This window comes from Populus euphratica, unplaced genomic scaffold (genome assembly GCF_000495115.2).
Source record: "Populus euphratica unplaced genomic scaffold, PopEup_1.0 scaffold202.1, whole genome shotgun sequence".
Lineage (NCBI taxonomy): Eukaryota > Viridiplantae > Streptophyta > Magnoliopsida > Malpighiales > Salicaceae > Populus > Populus euphratica.
Genome location: NW_011499975.1, coordinates 30,924 through 50,987, shown reverse-complemented (window position 1 = coordinate 50,987; position 20,064 = coordinate 30,924). Strand labels below are relative to the sequence as shown.

The window sequence follows — 20,064 nt, the reverse complement described above, 5'->3', positions numbered from 1 at the left end:
GGGGGGGGGGGGGGGGGGGGGTTGAGACTATGGGCTTATGTTACATTGTTAGAAACAAAGATTGCTTCATCTTTCTGCATAGCTTGTGCTGTTAAGTGGTTAAGTGCCCATAGCCTTATGAAGTTTCCTTTGTGAATTGTAAATCATGGATTTTGGCGAGCAGTCTTGGTATTCCGTTTATACAAGCTCCAGAAAATTGTTATTCTTTCAGGATTAAATGGCCTTTTGATTGTTAGAATTGTGTATATTAGTGGCACTCCACTTTGAAATTGGATGTTTATGCCTCTTATGCCTGCAAAATGTTACCTTTTTTTTAGGACTCAATTCAAGCTGACAGGGACGATCCCAATCTTCCCCTAGTCACTGCACCTTTTGGGCATGCTTCACAGGTCTGATATCCACAGATTAATCTATGACGTGTTATTTTGTCCCTCTCCACTTTGATACTTATCTGTCCTTTTACTTTCTATTGGTGAATCTTAGGATAATGATTGGGTTTTTCTGAGATAATATAATTTCTTTTGAACATTATACAGGAAATTGTGAACCTTCTGCTCTGTGGACAGGCTGTCCCTAACGTGTTTGATGGAAGGATGGACTTTGGTGGAGGCATGTTTCTAAAGGGCATATCCATGAGTGTGGAAGTTGGATTTCTCACACTATTAGAATCTCTCAATTTTTGTAAGGTTGGCCAGCATTTAAAATGCCCGAAATGGCCAATATGGGTTGTTGGGAGCGAATCTCATTATACAGTTCTATTTGCTCTTGACACCTCGGTTCAGGATGAGAATGAACTGGAAGAAAGAGAGTCACAGATTCGGAGGGCATTTGATGCACAAGATCAGAGCGGTGGCGGCGGCTTTATCAGTGTTGAAGGCTTCCATCAAGTCCTTAGGGAAGTGGGTATTAGACTTCCATCTGAGAAACTCGATCACCTTTGCAGCACTGGCTTTATTGTATGGAGTGAATTCTGGCAGGTTATTTTGGATCTAGACAAAAGTCTGGGAGGCCTTAAGGATTCAAGTGGGTTGATGGGTAAGAAGGTGTTTGATCTTTGCCATTTTAATGGGATTGCAAAATCTGATATAAATGGAAGCCACGCAACCTCTGGGAGTGAAACACTGGTTCAGAGACCTAGACTCACAAAACTGAGGGTTTCAGTTCCACCAAGGTGGACTCCCGAGGAATTCATGGCAGATGTGGTGGTGATGTCTGGCCCTGGTGGGAAGGAATCAGGTGGTAAAGACACTGAGGTGACCAAACCCGAGCCTTCTCAGCATGCACCATTAGTGGACTGTATTAGAACTCGCTGGTCTCGAGCAGTTTGCAATTGGGTGGGGGATCCGCCTAGTATAGTGTGAATGTTTATCCTTACTGGGATCCTTCAGTGTGCTCTTATCGTTGGAAACACAGGTGGCGTATAATCCAAAATCAATCACGAACAAATCAGTGCATTGTACCTTAAGCAAAATGGTTGTTTCATGGTTTGTCTTTCTCTCAGGTATTTGCAACACCATTTCTGCTGTGGATTGTTGTAGCTTTGCTCATTAAATTCGATTTTGATAATGTTAGATGATCAGAGAGAAAGGTTCCCGGCCATGCTTGTTGGCAACCCATTGTGTAAAATTCATTTGTATTGCTCTGTCTTGATCAGGGAAGCCTGTGGCCAGGGAATGGAGGAATGCCTAAATAATGTTTCGTGTCCTCTGGTTGAATATGTTGTAACAGTTCAACTCTGCCCTGGAGGAAAGCGAACGGGCACCGGAAAACAGTTCTTATTGAAGAGTTTGTAGGCGATTGATAGACATTGTTTTGTCTTATGTTTATTTTTTATAAGCAATATTTAACCATGAATTGCAACAAAGAGATTGCTAGTTTCACATCACCTCCATGGAACCAGGCGTGGCAGAGATGGGGTGGCCGTCGTCACCTCTTCTTATCTACTATATACAATATATATTTGTATATATATAAAAAAAATAATGAGATAATGAGATATATAAAAAAATAATGAGATAATGAGATATATAAAAAAATAATGAGATAAATGCATCAATCCTCCTGGTTGATTTTTCACTCTCTTTTCTTGGATTGGAAAATCACATTTTCCTTCTTCATCTTTTCCTGTTTTGGAAGAAAAAAATAGTAAAAAAAACGTAAAGAACTTATTTTTTATAAGTTTGTTTATATTCAATTTAATCATTAAAGTGCCCTCTTGACTCAAAATATGTTTATATTCAATTTAATCATTAAAGTGCCATCTTGATTCAAAATGACAAAAATATCACGGTCATTCATTATTCTTTTAAAAACTAGTCATTGCCACAATGTCTGAATATTTACAAAAAATACACTAAATTAATGTTTATGGCTAATAGAACAACAATTCATCAGTATCTCAACCCAACAAAACAAAATATCAAATTCAAGAACATATTTTTCTAGAGTTATTCACCATTTCAACCATAAAAAAAATTAAAAAAAAATCAAATTCTAGAATAAATCTCTCAAAAGATTTTCACAATTTCAACCCAACAAAACAACAAATTCTAGAGTATTAGTTACACAAATTTTCAACAACAATTCCATAAAATCACAGCATCAATGACAATTTTTCATCATCTTCGAACACAATTCCTTATCATAAGTCCTACAAACAAACTGCTCAAAATTAATACTAGAACTAACAAATTGAAAAAAAAGCTAAAAACTTACATCACATTTATTTGAATTAATGTCATCATATTCATCAAATGCTAATAGTTTTCAAATTTACAACAACTTGAATATACTAAAGTTTAAGAATAGAAAGTGCATGAAATATAAAAAAAGAGCAGTTGTCAAGATATCATAAATAAATGCAAATAAAAATAAGCTATTCCACGGATACAATAACAAGTTATGAGAATACATTTATTGATCGGTGAAAACCTTACTATATAGGTGGGCAACCTCACTATATGCTTTCTTGGAAGTTTCAACATTATAATATACATGACACAAATCTTCTATGTCAAGTATCTTGTGATGCACACAAAAGATCACATACTTGCAAAGTATGTTTGCCATCTTCCATTAAATATATGAAACTCTATTTTTTTTTTCAAATTAACACAAACTCTTGTTTGGGCGTCAAAAACTTAATATTTATTTGAACTGACTATCATCATTCTTATATGTCTAGACTTCTCAGTAGACCTATTTGGTAGCTCCTTAACATAAGGCATGATATGTGTTTCTCAACTTGCAATATAGGCATATCTATCATGAAATCTAGACATAAGTTTCAATCTAATCTTTTATAGTAACAAAATAATAGGCATACTTCTATATTTTCCAACCCAACTATTCAATGACTCAACCAATTTAAACTTTACTTTTTCAACCTCACTCTTATTATCAAACAAATGTCTAGCCCATGTTTCAACCTTGCTATTATTCAATCAACCTAAAGTTGCTTTGTCCATGTCTATAATATCCTTTAAATACGACTTGTATAAGCTTTTAATGCTCTACAAAATTCAATTTTCATCTTCAAATCATAAAACCTTTTATTATTTAGATTATCATAGACATACCTTATATAATGTCTATAAGTAGCATCCCATAATATCTCGGCCATTATCTCTAGCAAAGTCTAATGCATGCTAAAATAACTAACTTGAGTATGTTATATAAAGTATATAATAACGGTGGATGACTAAGATTTACCTAAAAAGATCAATGAATAGATTTGTTCTATATAGAAAAGGTTTTATGGCATTCCTTTTTGGCTCATAGAGTGGCATGGTGAGAAAAAAATGGGAAAAGCTTAAACACAGAAATACCAAAATTTAAAGTAGATAATAAAGAAGAAGGTTCGAGCTTAAACTAACTGATTCAGAGGGTATAAAGAAATCTCTTTTTAACATAAAAGTTTATCCCCTTTAAATATATAAAAAAAACCTTTCCTTTCATGGGAAAAAAGGTATTAGTCTCTGTGATGTCAAATGCGACACCTATGTCAAATTCATATTTTTTTTCTTTTTACTTATATTTCTACTTTTCTCATTATAATAGTCATTAATACTCTTAGAACAATCACTATCTTCAATATCTCTATCATCATCATCATCACTACTTAGTTTCCATTCATTATCAAAATCTGAAAAACCATTTCATGCTTTACTAAAACAAACATCACATTGTAAGCTGTCAATCCAGTCATCTTCAGTTTCATTAAAAATACTCATTATTTCTCATAAAAAAAAATATAATCATCATCTTTTGACCATTCACCATCACTATTTTTATTTCCACTAAAAATCTTAACTTGAACACTATCACTATCCATGTTAGCACTTCTAACACCCACAACCCAACTAAGATCAACATCATCATCTATAACAGAATTAATATCAATTTCTACACTTGTAACACCAATAACAATAGCACCAACACCCATAACACCACTAACATCACCACTATAATCAACATTCAAATCATCACTCACAACAATTTTAACAACTCCTTTTACATTCCATAAACATTAGCATTAACACCCATATCACCACTAACAACACTATCCACAACATAAATAACATCAATATCGACGTCAACATCACAACTAATAACATTTATATCATCACACAAATCAACATGTGCATCATAATCATCTTTATTTAAATTCAAAACTTGTTCCTTAATAACTAATATCACTTTATTGTTATTTTCAACATCATCATCGTATCCTTTAAAATATTTAATTCCAGGTAGCCTATCATCATTAGGATTATATGAATAACACCTTGACATTCTCAGGGTTAAAGGAGAAGCATCAATATCAGCATTAATATTAGCATCAATATACATGTGAATTTCTTCTTCCTTTTCTTGTTTATGCATACTCAATATATTATACATCGAGGCATCATAACAATATATTCCCTCTATCATCTCTTATTTGAAACTCTAATAAGTCTATGTCATAAACTTGCTCGTATATGAACAACATGTTTATATAAGACATATAGTTAAAAAATAGTTTTTTATGACATATAAAGAACTACCATGATAAGAAATTACATCTTGCATTTTATATCTTGTGATGGTGAATAATACAATATTACATCAAATTTAAATAATTATTAAATAAATTAGGAGAAAGAGAAGCCTATGATTGATATTTTATAATTTTTCAGCTGGTTTGAGTTTTGTACTGAAAATCCATTTAGTTCCATTCCAATTCTTGTATTGTTCACTTAATTTGGCCTAAAAACAATCAACAACAAAGAAAGAATAATTGCACATTTCATATACAAACCCAAAAAACCATTCTTTCATTAGTCAAACACTCAAAATACTTTAAGCAAATGATTCCAATAATCTATAGAATATGTATTCTTTTCCGGCATGTTAAAAGGCGTGCATCCATCTAAATAAACAAAAACAATAATCTAAATAATAACTTAACTTGCCATCTAATATTTAAACATACTAATCTTGTATATATATATGAGATGAAATGAGCTTAAATAATAAAAAAATACTAAACCCCTAGATAGAAAGAAAAGAGACAGCACACACATATATTAAGTTCAACAATGGTTAATTTTTTTAAAAAATATGGGTTAAACATTAATTAAACATGTTTTATGCAAATAATATTAAAATTATATGAATAGTAACCATAATATTCAATTTGGGTTTATTTTAGGAATACTAATTGTTTTCCCACTATCAAAAATATATTTTAGATTGTGACTATTGTTGTTTGCGACAAAAAAAAATGAATTATTTAGTATATTTCTAGTTTTGAGATTAAAGTTTTAGCATTGATGCTTTTTTTTTTTCTATTTTTTAACTTAAGTAAAAAAACCATTAAACAATTGAATTAAAATGTTTAACAAAAAGAAAATGCACTTTACAATGTCATGATAAAAAATAATAATAATGGGAACATACTTGTTTATTATTGTTGAATTCTAGATGCAACACTTGCGAGAAACCAATAATGATGCATGAGAAGAGAAATTAGCACCTTATACAAAAGAAAAATCAATAGCTTAGAGAGAGAGAGAGAGAGAGAGATCAATTTGTCATTTCTACTCATTTTATACGTAAGATATATGAAGGTATTATGATCAAATCGTTAGATTTGAAAATTCTTATTGACCCAGGATGCAGTGTTAATTTTTCAAACTATAACCAGTAATTACAATATGTACTAAACTATAAAATATTAAATATTAAATGTAATTTTTCCAAACTAGAATAATACAGGAAAATGAAGAATTAAGAAAGCAACAACAATCATAAAAATTGCACAAATAAAAACATAATTTACCACAGTAAGAAAAGAGGGTAAAGTTAAAAAACAAAGTTAAACCAAACCAAGACTCGACTCGACATCAAAAGGCCGGCAGGAGGCAGGCAAGCAAGCAGCGTGAAGTCTGAAGCCAGGGAAAGGAAGTGGTTTCATCAACGCCATGTTTGTCAACAACCTAAACCGTTGCAGTCACAGACACAAGTCTCCATCATCAACATCATCAATCTTTTATTATCTCCACCGAAGCTTCTCACTCTGGTCCATGAAAAAAGACCCGGATCTGGAGTCTGCTCTCTCGCGAAACCGTAGATGGATAGTAAATAATCAAATAAAAAATATTATCCTTAGATACCCCAACCAGGATGCACCGGTCAAGTTTCTTCAAAAAAAGTTCAAGACTTTAGACCTTCAAGGTAAAGCTCTTAACTGGCTTAAAAAATACCCTTGTTGTTTCGATGTTTATCTACAAAACGATGAGTATCATTGTAAATTATCAAAGAGAATGTTGTTCTTAGTGGAGGAGGAAGAGTCTGTTAAAGAAATGCAAGAACCTGTCTTTGTTGAGAGATTAAGTAAGTTGTTGATGTTGAGTGTGAATCATAGGCTTAATGTTGTTAAACTTAACGAGTTAAAGAGAAATCTCGGATTCCCTGATGATTATTTGATTAGGATTTTGCCTAAATACCCTGATACGTTTAGGTTTGTTAATCATAGTGGGAGAAGGAGTTCAATGGAGATTGAACTTTTATCATGGAACCCAGATTTGGCAATTTCTGCTGTTGAAGTCTCGGCTAGAAAACAGGGTTCTTCTAAGCCTTGTTTTAGTTGTTCTTTGCCATCAACTTGGGTTAAATCATGGGAAAGGTTTAATGAATTCAATGCTACTCCTTATATTTCTCCTTATGTGGATTCAAGAGGTTTATTGGAAGGTTCAAAGGAGATGGAGAAAAGAATAGTGGGTTTAGTGCACGAGTTACTGTCATTGACATTATGGAAGAAGATGTCAATTGTGAAACTGGGTCATTTTAAACGAGAGTTTAATTTACCTGAGAAACTAAATATTCTGCTTCTTAAGCATCCAGGTATATTTTATGTGTCGAATAAGTATCAGATTTATACTGTTCTTCTTAGAGAAGGGTATAATGGCTCAGAATTGATTGACAAGGATCCGCTTGTTGTTGTGAAGGATAAATTTGGAGAGTTGATGCAGGAAGGGCTCCATGAATATAACCGGAGGCGCTATGAAGTGAATCTAGAAAAGCAGAGGAAGAAAGGCATTGTTTCTGTAAGAAAAGAGAAAAGGAAGGAAGGAAGCACAGAAATGACTGAACAAGATGATAGTGGTGATAAGCTGGGTGGTTTGTTCGACCCTGAAGAAAGGAAACGGTTTTATAAAGTTCTTTTTGATGATGATGCCCCATGAGATTGTAAGTTATTTATGTTTTTATTCTTCTTTTCACTTTACTTCTGTAGGAGATTGCTCCAAGTTGTATTGTTTCTTCATTTAGTGTTTTACTTGCGTCCTTTCTGATGCATATTCTTAGTTATTAGCTAGAAATTATATCCACATCACTTGTTGAGTGCTTTACATTTGCGGAGTACAAGAAATGAGTTTAGGATGTTTGCATTATGCACTTCGGAACTGAAGTTGGGAGTAGATTTTGATTTATCTCTATGTGATTATTTGGTAGTGTAATGGACCAAGTCCTCTTTGAGATTTATACGTGAATTGGCCTCACAGTGGTTTGCGCCTAGAGATTGGTACCCAGGTTTGAAGTTTTTGACTTTGTGAAGCATTGTCCATGCACTGTTCGGAGAATGTAATGGTTGCAAAATCTTCTTTATGAACCTTGATATTGGCTGCGAGGAAACGAAGTTCCATCTCAATCATTGCTTTTGTTTGTTTCTTAGTTCTTGATGTGGCTAATGGTTCTACTGGCTGGTGGTGTTATTAACTTTTAGTTCTATTGAGAGTATCATATCAAGATTGTCATCCTACAATCTTCGGCACCTGTTAAATACCCTGAAAAGGTTCCTTTTGAAATCCATAAACAGCTCACTGACTTCGAATTTCTAGTTGGCTGTCAGTGGATTGGGCCTCTCGCTGACAAATAAGAGTCTATGTAGGGAGATATGCCACTGGGACAAAAAGCTTCGATTGGATGGCCAAAAAGCTTGTAGTGCATGAATTTTAAACAACTTCTCATGTGCTCAAAGACATTTAAAATATCGCAGCTTATATGAATACCATGTCCTGCAGAGCAAACAATTCAGTGGCCTTGGCTGCTCCAACAAGACTGGTAAAATCCCTTTTGGAGGCTGCTGGAGGACGAAAGCATAACAGTCCCTTGTGCTTGTAGGTTGATGCATGGGATTATTGAGCAGCATCTAAAGCAATTGACAGAGTGTGCAAATCCCTCGTAGGGAGTGAGACAGGAGGAAGCTGTGTATGAATGCAAGGCCCAACGACACCAAAAACAACTCAAGCCAGAATTTTGGGTGATTGGTTGCATCCCTGACCAAAAAGTCCTAGTTGGAGTGGCTTTGGAGTCGGATCTTCTCCCTTGTTTCCAGTGTAGGATTGGGACATGGAAGAGTAGCAGGAGAGCATGTTTTTATCAATCTGTGCATTTGAGGCAAACATGTGCACTAGTTTCATCCTTAGGTGTGGACTTGCCTTCGGCTTGCGGACAAAAACACTAAAAGCCTTGTCATTTGTACGGATCTAATCTCTCCCTGCCTTCATATTATCATCATAATCACCCACCAGCATCAACATCTTGTGCCAACAAGGACTGCACCTGGGTTGTAGTTTCTATAAGTAACTTAAGCCGGGAGACTTTGTATTGTCAAATCAGTGCATTAAGCAGAGTGCCTAGGATAGTATGACTTGGTTCAATGCTTGCTACTATTTATTTTCTCTTGTTTTATTTTGTCTATCGCCCTTGGCGTACCAAGGCACATTTCAGAAATGGAGGTGGAGCAAACATTCCAAATGGGCTGTACTCTCTACTTTGGGTTATATATATATATATTCTCTGGTTAACACAGTACAAAGAAAAAAGAAGAGCAAGAACAGAATAGATAGAAAACTGAGAGAGAGCTACTGCATTTGTGGACCCATCAGAAATTCATTAATCATAAAAAAACCAAGTTATTTTATGAACTATTTAAAGAAATAAATAAAAATTCTGATAATTCCCAAAATAAATAAGAAAAAAAATCAAAGGAATTACTGTGAACTGTAGAGGGTCAAATCAGGCTCGTTAATGTAGAAGGTTTATAGTGTGGACCCATCAGAAATTCATTAATCATAAAAAAACCAAGTTATTTTATGAATTATTTAAATAAATAAATAAATAAATAAATAAAAATCCTGATAATTCCCAAAATAAAAAAAAATAAAAATCAAAGGAATTACTGTGAGCTGAAGTGGGTCAAATCAGGCTCGTTAATGTAGAAGGTTTATAGTCCAACCAGGACAGGCCCGTTAGTCCTCTCAGGCTCAGGTTATAGATCTCTCTAGAAAAGTAAATCCCAGAGGACCAGCAGTCGCTTTGCCTGCGTCAATCACCCGGTTTTCGTGTCTCCGGCTCCCAACCAAGGTGAGATTCCGTTCATTTACTTCTCTCTGTCTGCTATTTCAATCTCCCATCGTCGATCCTTTATTTTCACAACTCTTGCTAACCTCACTGTTAATTTCACACACACAATTATTTGTAATTCGCAAATCGCCTTCTCCAATATTTTAGGTCTTCTTCCTTCGTTCTTTGGATGTCTTTAGTGATTAAATTAAATGGATTCAAATAATTGCAGAGAAGTCGCCAATTTGTTTCACCGTGCCTTTTAGTTCTAATATATGTGAGTATTTCGTCCTTCTTAATTTACTGCCACTCAAATGTGCTTATAGCAAGCTTTACTGATTTATTTATTAAATCTTATTTTTGGTCTGCCATGGTTTGTGATTGTATATTGGTGAAATAATCCATGGAAATGAAAGGTAGGTTTTTGGATTTTACGATGGAGTAAAAAGTTATTGTGTTGTGGACTAGAACACGCAGATCAATAGTGAATTATACCAATTTAAAGGGTATATTTGTGATAAACTGGGGCTTTAGTCAATATTTTTTATTTTTTATGTGGGGAGGCGAGGTTGAAAAAGGAAGGTTCGTATCCCTGCTGTTTAAAGTTACTGAAATAAATATAGTTGCATGTCTGCCCTGCTTTTCTATTTTGTAAATATAATAGAAAGCGCACATAAGAATGTCTCACCTTTTCTGGTTTAGGTACTTTGTCTTAGGGTCATGAACCATGACATGGCGCTGTCTTCCTTACCTGTGGAATGTCTGACAATATCATGTAGTGCCATTTGGAACAATTATGCTTAGAACCATTAAAAACAACTGGTTTAGATATTTTGTATCGCAGATATCAACTGTTGGATTAGTTTGAAGCAGGAACTTTCTTTTCCTGTTTGTTAAACTACATTGCACTTATATTTGGAGAGATGTTTTACATGCATTTGCTCTGTTTCAATTAAATTTAGGGCGGACGAGGAACCTGTAGATCCAAAGAAGTATCTTGAGGAAGCTTGCAAGCCTAAGTGTGTGAGGCCATTGCTTGAATATCAGGTAAGGTGTTTTCAGATTTCGACTTGTTTATAGAATGTGTGAGTGTAAATCTTGGATTGCGTACATGTAGTTCTTTTGTTTGTCATTAAGGTTTTTCCTGTATCTTGATATTGAATGAATGGGATGTTTGTTCAATAAAAAAGAAAAGAAAAGAAAGAAAAAAATGGGTTCCATGGAAGTTACAGACTTGTATTATTGTAAGATCCTTTTTCCTGTCTTCCCTGGGCTCAATAAGGAAATAGTTGTCAAATGTGTATTTTCTTAAACGTGCCCAAACATACTCCAATATTTTAGAAAGCAATTAAAAATGCAAAGATCTTGATCATGGATTGTCTAAATAATGTCTGTCATCGGATTTCTAAATTGAGGACAGGGATTTGCATTGCACATTGAATATGTCAGCTTTAAAACCATCCAGGTTCTGTGAGGCTGAGTACCAAATGCTTTTTTTTTTAAGCTTTAGAGGGTTTATTAATGTGTTAATTTATGAAAGTAAATGAAACAAAGAGCCAAATGTAGAGAATTCTTCTGAAGCTTAGCTGAGTTTACCAGTAATCACCAAAGCACTAAAGCTACTTTGGGTTTGTTGCAGTGAACTTCTTCCTTGTATTCATTTGTTTATTTTCTGTCTGCTATCTGGAGAAAATGAATTCATAGTCTAATAAATCCTTGGCTTTAGAAGTGAAAGGCAAATGAACACACCAGTTTCACTTGTTAAGATCTTTTATTCAACTTGTTAACATTCTTTCGCTGCCATACCCTAAACCTTTAAATCTACTTGTTCACTCCATGCACCATTGACTGTTGCCCCTCTTGAGACTAAAAAGCACTGATTTTACTTCATCTTCAATCTTTTGCTGCTTGATAAGAGAGGATTATTCTTGATAATTTGTTGGTGAAGTGTGAACATGCTCTCTGTTGGTGCCAGAATTTCTGGCTCAACAAATTTTGAAATCATTTCTTTGGTAGTTACAGATAAAAGAAATCATTTCTTTTATTGGTTTCTCCTGAATGGATATTTCTTCAGCTCAAGGATATGATTTTGTGGCTGAGAGCTTATAACTCCGTGGTACTTGTTACAGGCATGTGTGAAGAGAATTCAAGGCGATGAGAGTGGCCACAAACATTGTACAGGACAGTACTTTGATTACTGGTCCTGTGTTGATAAATGTGTAAGTTCTCTTTCACCTTTTCAGAGTTCATCTAGATTTTGGTTTGGGTCATCAACTGAATTTGGCATTTTCAAATGCAGGTTGCACCAAAGCTGTTTTCGAAACTGAAGTAGTAGGGACGTGTCAGGGCACCACCGTTTCCTACCAAATCTTTCTAAATGTCAGATCTTGTGCTTATTTCACTCATTTGGGGCAACCTCCTTTCATTTTGATCAGCAAACATTTTTTGAATTAGAATAATGGAACATGTCTTGGATTTATTGCATTGCAACTTGCAAGAAGTTGAAGGTGATATCATGTGAGGTCATGTTGAAAATTTTAAAGATGGAGACTATATATTGCGTAAAGCATAACCATATGCTTATACCTTTCTATTTTACGAGAGACAATGCTTTCCATGATGCTTGTTTGTATACTGCTGTGTTGATTGATATTTGCATATCCAGTTCACTTCCTAGTTTTTGTTCATAGATTAAAAGAACCATATGACAAATCTGCCATGTGTTTCTGTCATCTGAGATGATAATGTAGTTCAGGTATCGCTCCATAGCAGATCCTGTCTAAATTGGTTAGCTGATTGGACGGAATTCTTTGCTTTTCCTTCATGGCAATCATGAGCATTCCCCAGTCGTGCTGGATCCCCGCTCTTGTGAGGTGGTTTTTGCCTATAGTTAGCTTTGACTATTGATGGTCTCAGAATCGCTGTGACTGGGGAACAGGTTTTTTTTTTTAATAGAAAATGCTAATGAAATTGGAATCGGAAATGAATTTGATCGAAATAGAAAACGCAAAGGACCCAACAGCCACTATCACTGAAACCGTAGAATTCAGTTTGATTGAAAATCGGCGACCTCCTAAGCTGCTACACCGTGAATCCTTCACCACCTAAACAAGTTGCAAATCAGTCCCAAGCCCGTCCTAACGCTCTAGATTTTCCAGATGCGAAATGCTCGGACAATGTCTTCTGTAAAAAGGAGCCCATTCATGGCCCAACAAGAACGGGCCCGGTCCAGGCCAGAAATCTCCCGCAGTAACTAGCAAACTGAGATCAGGAGAGGCATTATTTTCAAAATCGAACAACGAACAATCACGCCGCCGATCTCTGTTATCTCTCTCCCTCCCCCACTAACAGTAACCAAGAGGTACGCTTCTTTAGCTCTCATTCATTCACTCAAATCTCTTTCGTGTTTCATTCAATTTCTTTCACCGATTCTGATATACAATATATAAATAAATCAGCATTTCTAAAATTCTAAGGTCTGTCTATTAATCTCCGTATCTAAAAAAAATAAGTACATCATTTGCTGTCTTTTACACAGGGAACACCGCAAATTGTCATATCTTAGTTCTAATACATGTAAGTATTTGGCTCCACTTATCGTGCCTTTAAGTTACAGCTAAGTGTGTTATAATTTTGATGTGCTTTTACCTCACCTGTTGTGTTTTTGCACATTTCTGAAATTGAACCACCGTGAAGACAGCCGTTTAGTGCCGGTGTCTTGGTCTCAGGTTTAAGGTTCTTTATATGGATAAATGCTGTAGGGAAACAAATTGCTGTCATCCTTTGTATGGTGCGCGATGTAGTTTAGCTGCCATAAACTGGGGTTTTTTGAACCTATAAAAATTCTTTTTTTTTTTTTTCCTTTTCTTATTAACAAACTATTAAAGGCTGGTTCATGCATTTTAAGTATTGTCACACTGGTGTAAATATATAGTTTTGAAGATATAATTTCATTTTTTTTTAATAAAGAATTTCATCTGTAATTGGATGTTGCATGGGCTAAAATTATGTTCTCAGACACAATGACACGGATGCTAAATTCATGAACATGCTTTTTCCTATGCTGCTAGAGTCAATAATGAGCTTTATCTACTCGCATAGCTCTTTCTGTTGTATTTCAACGTTTTCTCATGTCTTACCCATTGCATGTGCTTGTCGTGCTTATTTATTTATATTTAGGGCGGACGAAGAACTCGTTGATCAAAAGAAGTATCTTGAGGACTCTTGCAAGCCTAAGTGTGTGAAGCCTCTACTTGAATATGAGGTGAAGCACTTTCACATTTTAAGTTGTTATTCCCTTTTGCCCGCCTTCTCTCTCTCTCTCTCTCTCTCTCTCTGATTCCTTTGTCTTCATATCTAATGTATATGATGCTTGGCCCTATGTCTTCTGGCCACCGGCATAATATCCAATATTCTCCAAGGCTTTTAGATGTTATACTTCCTGAAACTTCCCTAATGCAACTGTTTTATGCATTACACAATAACTGAAAACAATGTCAGGAACTAATAGAAATGACGCTACTGATTGTTTTATATGTCAGCTCAGTAATTCTGGGTCATGATTTGTAGCTACATCCGTGCATACATACGAGAACTTTGGGCCATGAAACTAACTGGTTTAACTAAATGCTCAAGCTTTTGCTGCTTGACAAGAGATATGGTCATGTGGATACGCTGTACAGTGAACCCTGTGGTTGCTAGCTTGTTTCTGGCAGTATAGAATCAAGATTCAATGGTCACTACTTTATTGACATGCTATTGGTTGGATGTTTTCCAGCTTGAGTATATGTTTTGCCACCTCAAGTATGATTATGTTCCACTTATTACAGGCATGTGTTAAGAGAGTTGAAGGAGATGAAAGCGGCCAAAAACATTGTACAGGGCAGTACTTTGACTACTGGTTCTGTATTGATAAATGCGTAAGTTTTTCTTTTCATTTCTTAATGCTTTCTTGGATTATTATTGTTCTGGTTCATGTGCAGAATTCAACATTTTGGAATATGCAGGTTGCACCAAAGCTACTCTCTAAACTGAAGTGATATGGAATGCTGTCAGGACACCACTTTCATTTCCTATCCGTATGTTTTGCTTTGCTATCCTAGCTGACATTTCTCAAATGTCATTTGGCTGATTCGTGCCAACCCGTCCTCATTTTGATGAGGAAAACCTTTTGAATTGGAATAACAGAGTATGTTTTTAGATGGACTAGGATGACTGCATAAAAATGTTAATAAAAGGAGCGATTCTGCCCTTCAGTAACTACGGGCAATCATGTTTGGAACAATAATGTTTTATTCTTGTCAGCTAGGATGGGTTTCAAAGCAGCAATTCTTGCTTCATTGATGTTTGCCCTCGTATTATTTTCACTTGAAAGTACCTTCCAACAAATTCCAAAAGCCAGTTATTATTATTATTATTTTTTTTGGGATAAATGAATATTTCATTAGAGAAAAAAAAAGGAACTAAGTAGGGTATACTGTTTAATGGATTAATTTGTATTCTTGCCTGAGCTCCTACGGCAATTAGTTCATAGTCCTCTAGTGAAAGTTTCAACTATTGGACTGTCTGAAATCAAATTATTCCTGAAATTGCATTTAATTAATTATGTATTATAAATGCGGATTACCAGTGAGAAAAAAGGATTTTGACTAGGTGGAACAATTCCAGATTTGAGCAAGTCATTGACTAATTTTTCAATTTAAGACTTTCGGAAATAAGTGCAGTGACAAGGACCAACACAAACTGGTTTAGTATTTGCTTGGAGTGTAATATGGTATTCATGGTCATGCTTAGAAGGTAGGCCTAGATGTTCCATAAAAACATGCTGAAATTGATCCAACAATGTAAGAAAGAATAGGTTTTATCATGATGTCGCTCGATAGGTCCAGCCATGAGGACTTTAGCCGTTAAACTTGGGGAAAGTCCTAACGAATCGCTCTATTTTGAATGCCACTATGCTCCTCCAATGCTGGATTTCCATGTGAAGTGAAGGCGGAGTTTGAATCTTCTGTAGACTTCCATTGTGTATGGACCAACAACTCCATATTAGCCACAACAAGTTGTAGTTGTTGTGCTAAACAATCCACTGCTTGCTGCATTTGTTATTGATCTTGGTTTTGATTGTCCTGGGCGGTACGTAACGATGCCACTGGTTCAGCCAATTGGGAAAAGTGTGTATTATGGCCCTGTCCATCAGTTATATGGATCCCGGCTCTGATACGGCTCTGATACCACTTGTAAGGTGCTTAATTAGGTGAAATAGATAATCAGCCATTTCAAAGGGGAATTCTGGGTAAATACTTACATTTTGCATTATAACAAGCTACCTGTTGATAATGCTAGGAGAGGCCAGAATGTGGCCCTTAAGGTATTCCTAATTAGAATTACACGGATTCTTTTTGTTACCTTAGACATCCTGCAATTGTTGTTTTTCATGAACTTTTGTGCTTCACACGCTTGAGTTTATCTTACAGAGGAGCAGCAGAGAAGGTATGGCAGGTATTTTGAAAATGATCATGAACTTGTCAGCCCCATTTCAAGAATATAACTTACAGTATTTAATTCTAGTTCCATCATAATTCATGCCATCCGAACTCTATAAGTACAGGATGATCTGTATAATCAGGATTGACACTTGGGTATTATACTGAGAACCTTTTCCAGGTACAGTAGGCTTAGACGGGTGCCATTCCGCGGACAACTCGAGCACACATTCCAGCTACTCAAATGTCTTCTTTGCTTGCTGTTTTGTTGGGTAGGGGAGATTAATTTTTTAGGCCAAGATATAAACATCTCAGAACGTGTAAATTTAGAGCTATGGATTTCACCGTCGTCCCCATTTCCCATTTGTGGCCCTTGTTGTGTGCTACTTACTGTAAACCATTCCTCCCCGTCGAAGAACATCTGCACTATCTTTCAGATTGGTGAATAGTTTGCTCGGCCAGTACCCAACTTCACCACCTTCTCCATACCAAAGCAACCAGTTCTCGGTTGATTTATCACCCTGCAGCGAAATGGAATCCAAGTGAGAAAGAAAGTCGTATTATAATTAGTTATATCCGAATTCCTATCAATATTAACAAAAAATGCAGGTTTTCCTTCTTCTAATCTGTTGCTTATTTATTTTTGGCAATTCCAGTACTGACCGAGGCTAATTGATTGAGTCTGACACGAAATTTGTAGTAGTAGAACATTTCAAAAATATCTTATAAATGTCACATTTTACAATTCGAACACGAATGGAAATGGATGAGGATCTCAAAGGAAAATAATGCCATTTTAACATTCAAAATGTCGAGTAAAACTGCTGATGATATTTTCCCGTTCTAAAATATTGAAAAGGTGTAATATGATACCCCGTGCTAGATTTGTTACCTGAGTTGCTGCAAGTTTGACATGGTATTATGGTCCACGAACAGCAGAAACTGGCCCAAGGACCTTATCAAATGGTATGATGGACAAAACCAGAACAATGTGTTGTAGTTAGCATGCATTTGTCCATTGATTCCTTGCTGTCACGAGAACAAGTAAAGAGTTAAGTTAAATAGCCTTTTTTACATACTATATGTTTAGTATTGTGAAAATTATTGTGGTTGTAATTTAAAAAAATATTTTATAAAAAATATTTTTAGTCAAGGTTGATTTGAAAAAATATATGTTTGATTAAAATTGTAGTTAAAATTGAGATTGAATAAAAAATACGTTAATGTGTTTGATTAAAGAATACTTTTCAAATTGATATTATAAAATAATTAAAAAGACATATATTAATATTAATAGTTTTTAATTGAAATATTATCAATTTAACTACTGCTATTACATCATGAAATAAATAATACTTTATATAAAATATTTTTTATTATTGCATTAAATTATGTTCAATTTCATCACATATGAAATCTATTCAACAAGGACTATAGTTTTCATAGTTTTCTGAGTGTGCAACAACATCAAGTAAAATATCATTAAGAACAAAATTATGATTGCGATCAAATTCTATAAATGTTACGCCATCATCCAATTTTCTTCAAATGTAATTATGTAGTGCTATTGAATCATATTAAATATTAGTTTTTTAAACATAACACAATATCTGAAAAAAATTAGATTTTTTTATTTTATTGAGTCACACCCGATTCAATGCATTTAAGTTGGGGCTGAACCCGGTTCGGTCCATTAATAATAGAGCTGCTCTCCACTATTCACGTAGCAGAACAATGGAGACATGAAGAAGTGCAAAAAAAGAAGAAAGACAACGACAAGGGGAAGAGGTGGTGGTCCTAGGCAGTGGTTAGGGAGTTGCGATTCACTATTCTTCAACATGAATAGTGAAGACATGGAAGTGCAGAAGAAGAATAAGGAGACGAAAGGAAAGAGCTGGTCCATTGTTCTTCAATGTGAACAATATAGTCTTTACTATTCACGTAGTAAAATAGTGAAGACATGGAAATGTAAAAGGAGAAGAGGAAGAGCTGGTTAACTTCCTTCCTCTATTTTCTATAAGCGACACCATTATTTACTATATTGTAACATAGTTTGCAACAAAAGCAGCCCCAAGCTGCTTTGATTAACCCTGCGTTGCAAACACAATAAAAAGCAAGGCTCATGAACAGTAAATTCTATTTTTTTCTTTACCGAACATGCAGGAATTGTGTTTTGCTTGAAATACTGTCGTAAATACTATTGTAGTTGCGTAAACAAATAGATTCTATAAATGAGTATAAAACCATGATAAAAAACAAACTACTTATATTAACAAAACTTTAAGTGGAGCCACACCACTTTTCACAAACATATTTCATTTGGATTTTTTTTTGTTATTTTTTCCCTTTAAATAGTCCATTTAGATTATTTTGTTACGACAAAGATGGATTTAAAGTTGCTAGAAATGACTGGTGGTAAAAAAATTCAGGCAAAAAGTTTATTTTGGTCTTCATATTTTTTTCAATAACAATATTTTGATCCCTCTAAATTTTAAAAGTAATTGATTTTGAAACAAAAATTTATTTTTTTTATTTTTCAATTTTTAGTTAGAGAGATGAGAGAGACTCACTGAAAAATCTTCTAAGAAGATAGGTCTAACCTTAAGATTTTTTGGGTTTTGGGTTGATTTTTTTTGTTTATAGACCAAATTTTAGATTGTTTGAATGCATTAAGGGGTTTATTGTTTTGAAGTTTTATGGGTTTGGAAAAGATCAAAACCTAAATTTTTAGGTTTGAAAAACCCCAGCCTTAATTTTCTGGCAACCCTTAAGTCGCTGGAAATTAAAAATGTAGATAAAGTGTCATTTGCATCTATGCAAGAAAGTAAATCAGTTAGTGAGATGCCCAGAAAAAAATAAATTAATTAAGGGTCCATGAATTGGTCCATTAGAACTGGATTCTTGGATTTTTTTTTAAGAGCTAAATTTTGTTTTTTAACTTTAATTAAATAATTTATTTAAAAAAAATCATACATTATTTTTTTTAAATTATGGCGGGATAGTTTTTTTTATATATTTTTTAAAATGAGTATTTTTTTATATAAAATTATATTAATTTCATTATGCAAGTTATGAATTTTACAAGTTCATACTTCAGTTTTTTTATTACTTTTTTAAAAGTAATATTTTTTTTTAATTTTATACGTTGACAATAGATTGATTAGAAACCGGTCTTTACATTTATTTTTTATTTTTTTGGGTGAGCCTTGTTTTCATGATTTGAATCACGAGTTTGATTATTTTTTTTAAGTTTACTCCTATCATTTTTTTTTAGATTTTTTTAAATTAATTTTTTAATTTTTATTCTTTAATACTTGATTAATTAAAATTAAGCTTTTTAATTTTTTCAATTTGTGTTCTATAACATTATCACAATACTATGACTCAAATCACAAATGTATTTAGGTGAATCTAAAATGTCACTATCTTTTTTTCTTTTAATGTGTTGTTCTTCATATTTTAAAAAAGTGCCCTCTAGTATATATAAAACTTTAAACTTCCTAATATTTTCATAATCTTTTAACCATTAAAAAAAAAAGATACTTGACCTGCAGTGAAACTCGAGTTAAAAATTTAATACACCCTATACGGTGTATGGTCGAGTGCGATTGTCCTTTGTCCTTGTAGAGATCCATGTCGGAGCCGGCTTAAACCAAAGGTCACATGGGAAATGGCTCATAACCTCCACTTA

General features: G+C 34.3%; 3 protein-coding genes across 6 annotated transcripts in view; all 3 read left to right on the top strand.

Annotated features, from left to right (window-relative positions):
- The window catches only part of LOC105139463 (protein FAM188A-like), a 6,601-nt gene extending 4,794 nt beyond the window's left edge, over nt 1–1,807 (top strand). Inside the window, exons 6-7 of the mRNA XM_011045903.1 lie at nt 318–389; nt 537–1,807. Of these exons, the coding sequence (XP_011044205.1) occupies nt 318–389; nt 537–1,361 (897 nt within the window). The 3' untranslated portion in view covers nt 1,362–1,807. The remainder of the gene's footprint in view (nt 1–317; nt 390–536) is intronic.
- Nucleotides 1,808–6,365: 4,558 nt separating this feature from the next.
- Nucleotides 6,366–17,533, top strand: LOC105139462 (Ubiquitin carboxyl-terminal hydrolase family protein). 4 transcript variants are annotated; one of them, XM_011045902.1, is made up of 2 exons: nt 6,366–7,734; nt 17,523–17,533. In XM_011045902.1, the coding sequence occupies exon 1, from the start codon at nt 6,468–6,470 to the stop codon at nt 7,728–7,730; it is 1,263 nt and encodes a 420-aa protein (XP_011044204.1). In that variant the 5' UTR covers nt 6,366–6,467; the 3' UTR covers nt 7,731–7,734; nt 17,523–17,533. The 4 variants fall into 4 exon arrangements, with proteins under 4 accessions (XP_011044204.1, XP_011044202.1, XP_011044203.1 ...); XM_011045900.1 differs by lacking the exon at nt 17,523–17,533 and adding an exon at nt 8,568–9,317; XM_011045901.1 differs by lacking the exon at nt 17,523–17,533 and adding an exon at nt 8,668–9,317 and having other exon boundaries at nt 6,366–7,739.
- On the top strand, nt 10,571–15,301 carry LOC105139521 (uncharacterized). The gene is made up of 7 exons (XM_011045993.1): nt 10,571–10,593; nt 10,854–10,938; nt 12,021–12,110; nt 13,149–13,252; nt 14,071–14,155; nt 14,721–14,810; nt 14,898–15,301. The coding sequence occupies exons 1-7, from the start codon at nt 10,571–10,573 to the stop codon at nt 14,928–14,930; spliced, it is 510 nt and encodes a 169-aa protein (XP_011044295.1). The 3' UTR covers nt 14,931–15,301.
- Nucleotides 17,534–20,064: the final 2,531 nt, after the last annotated feature.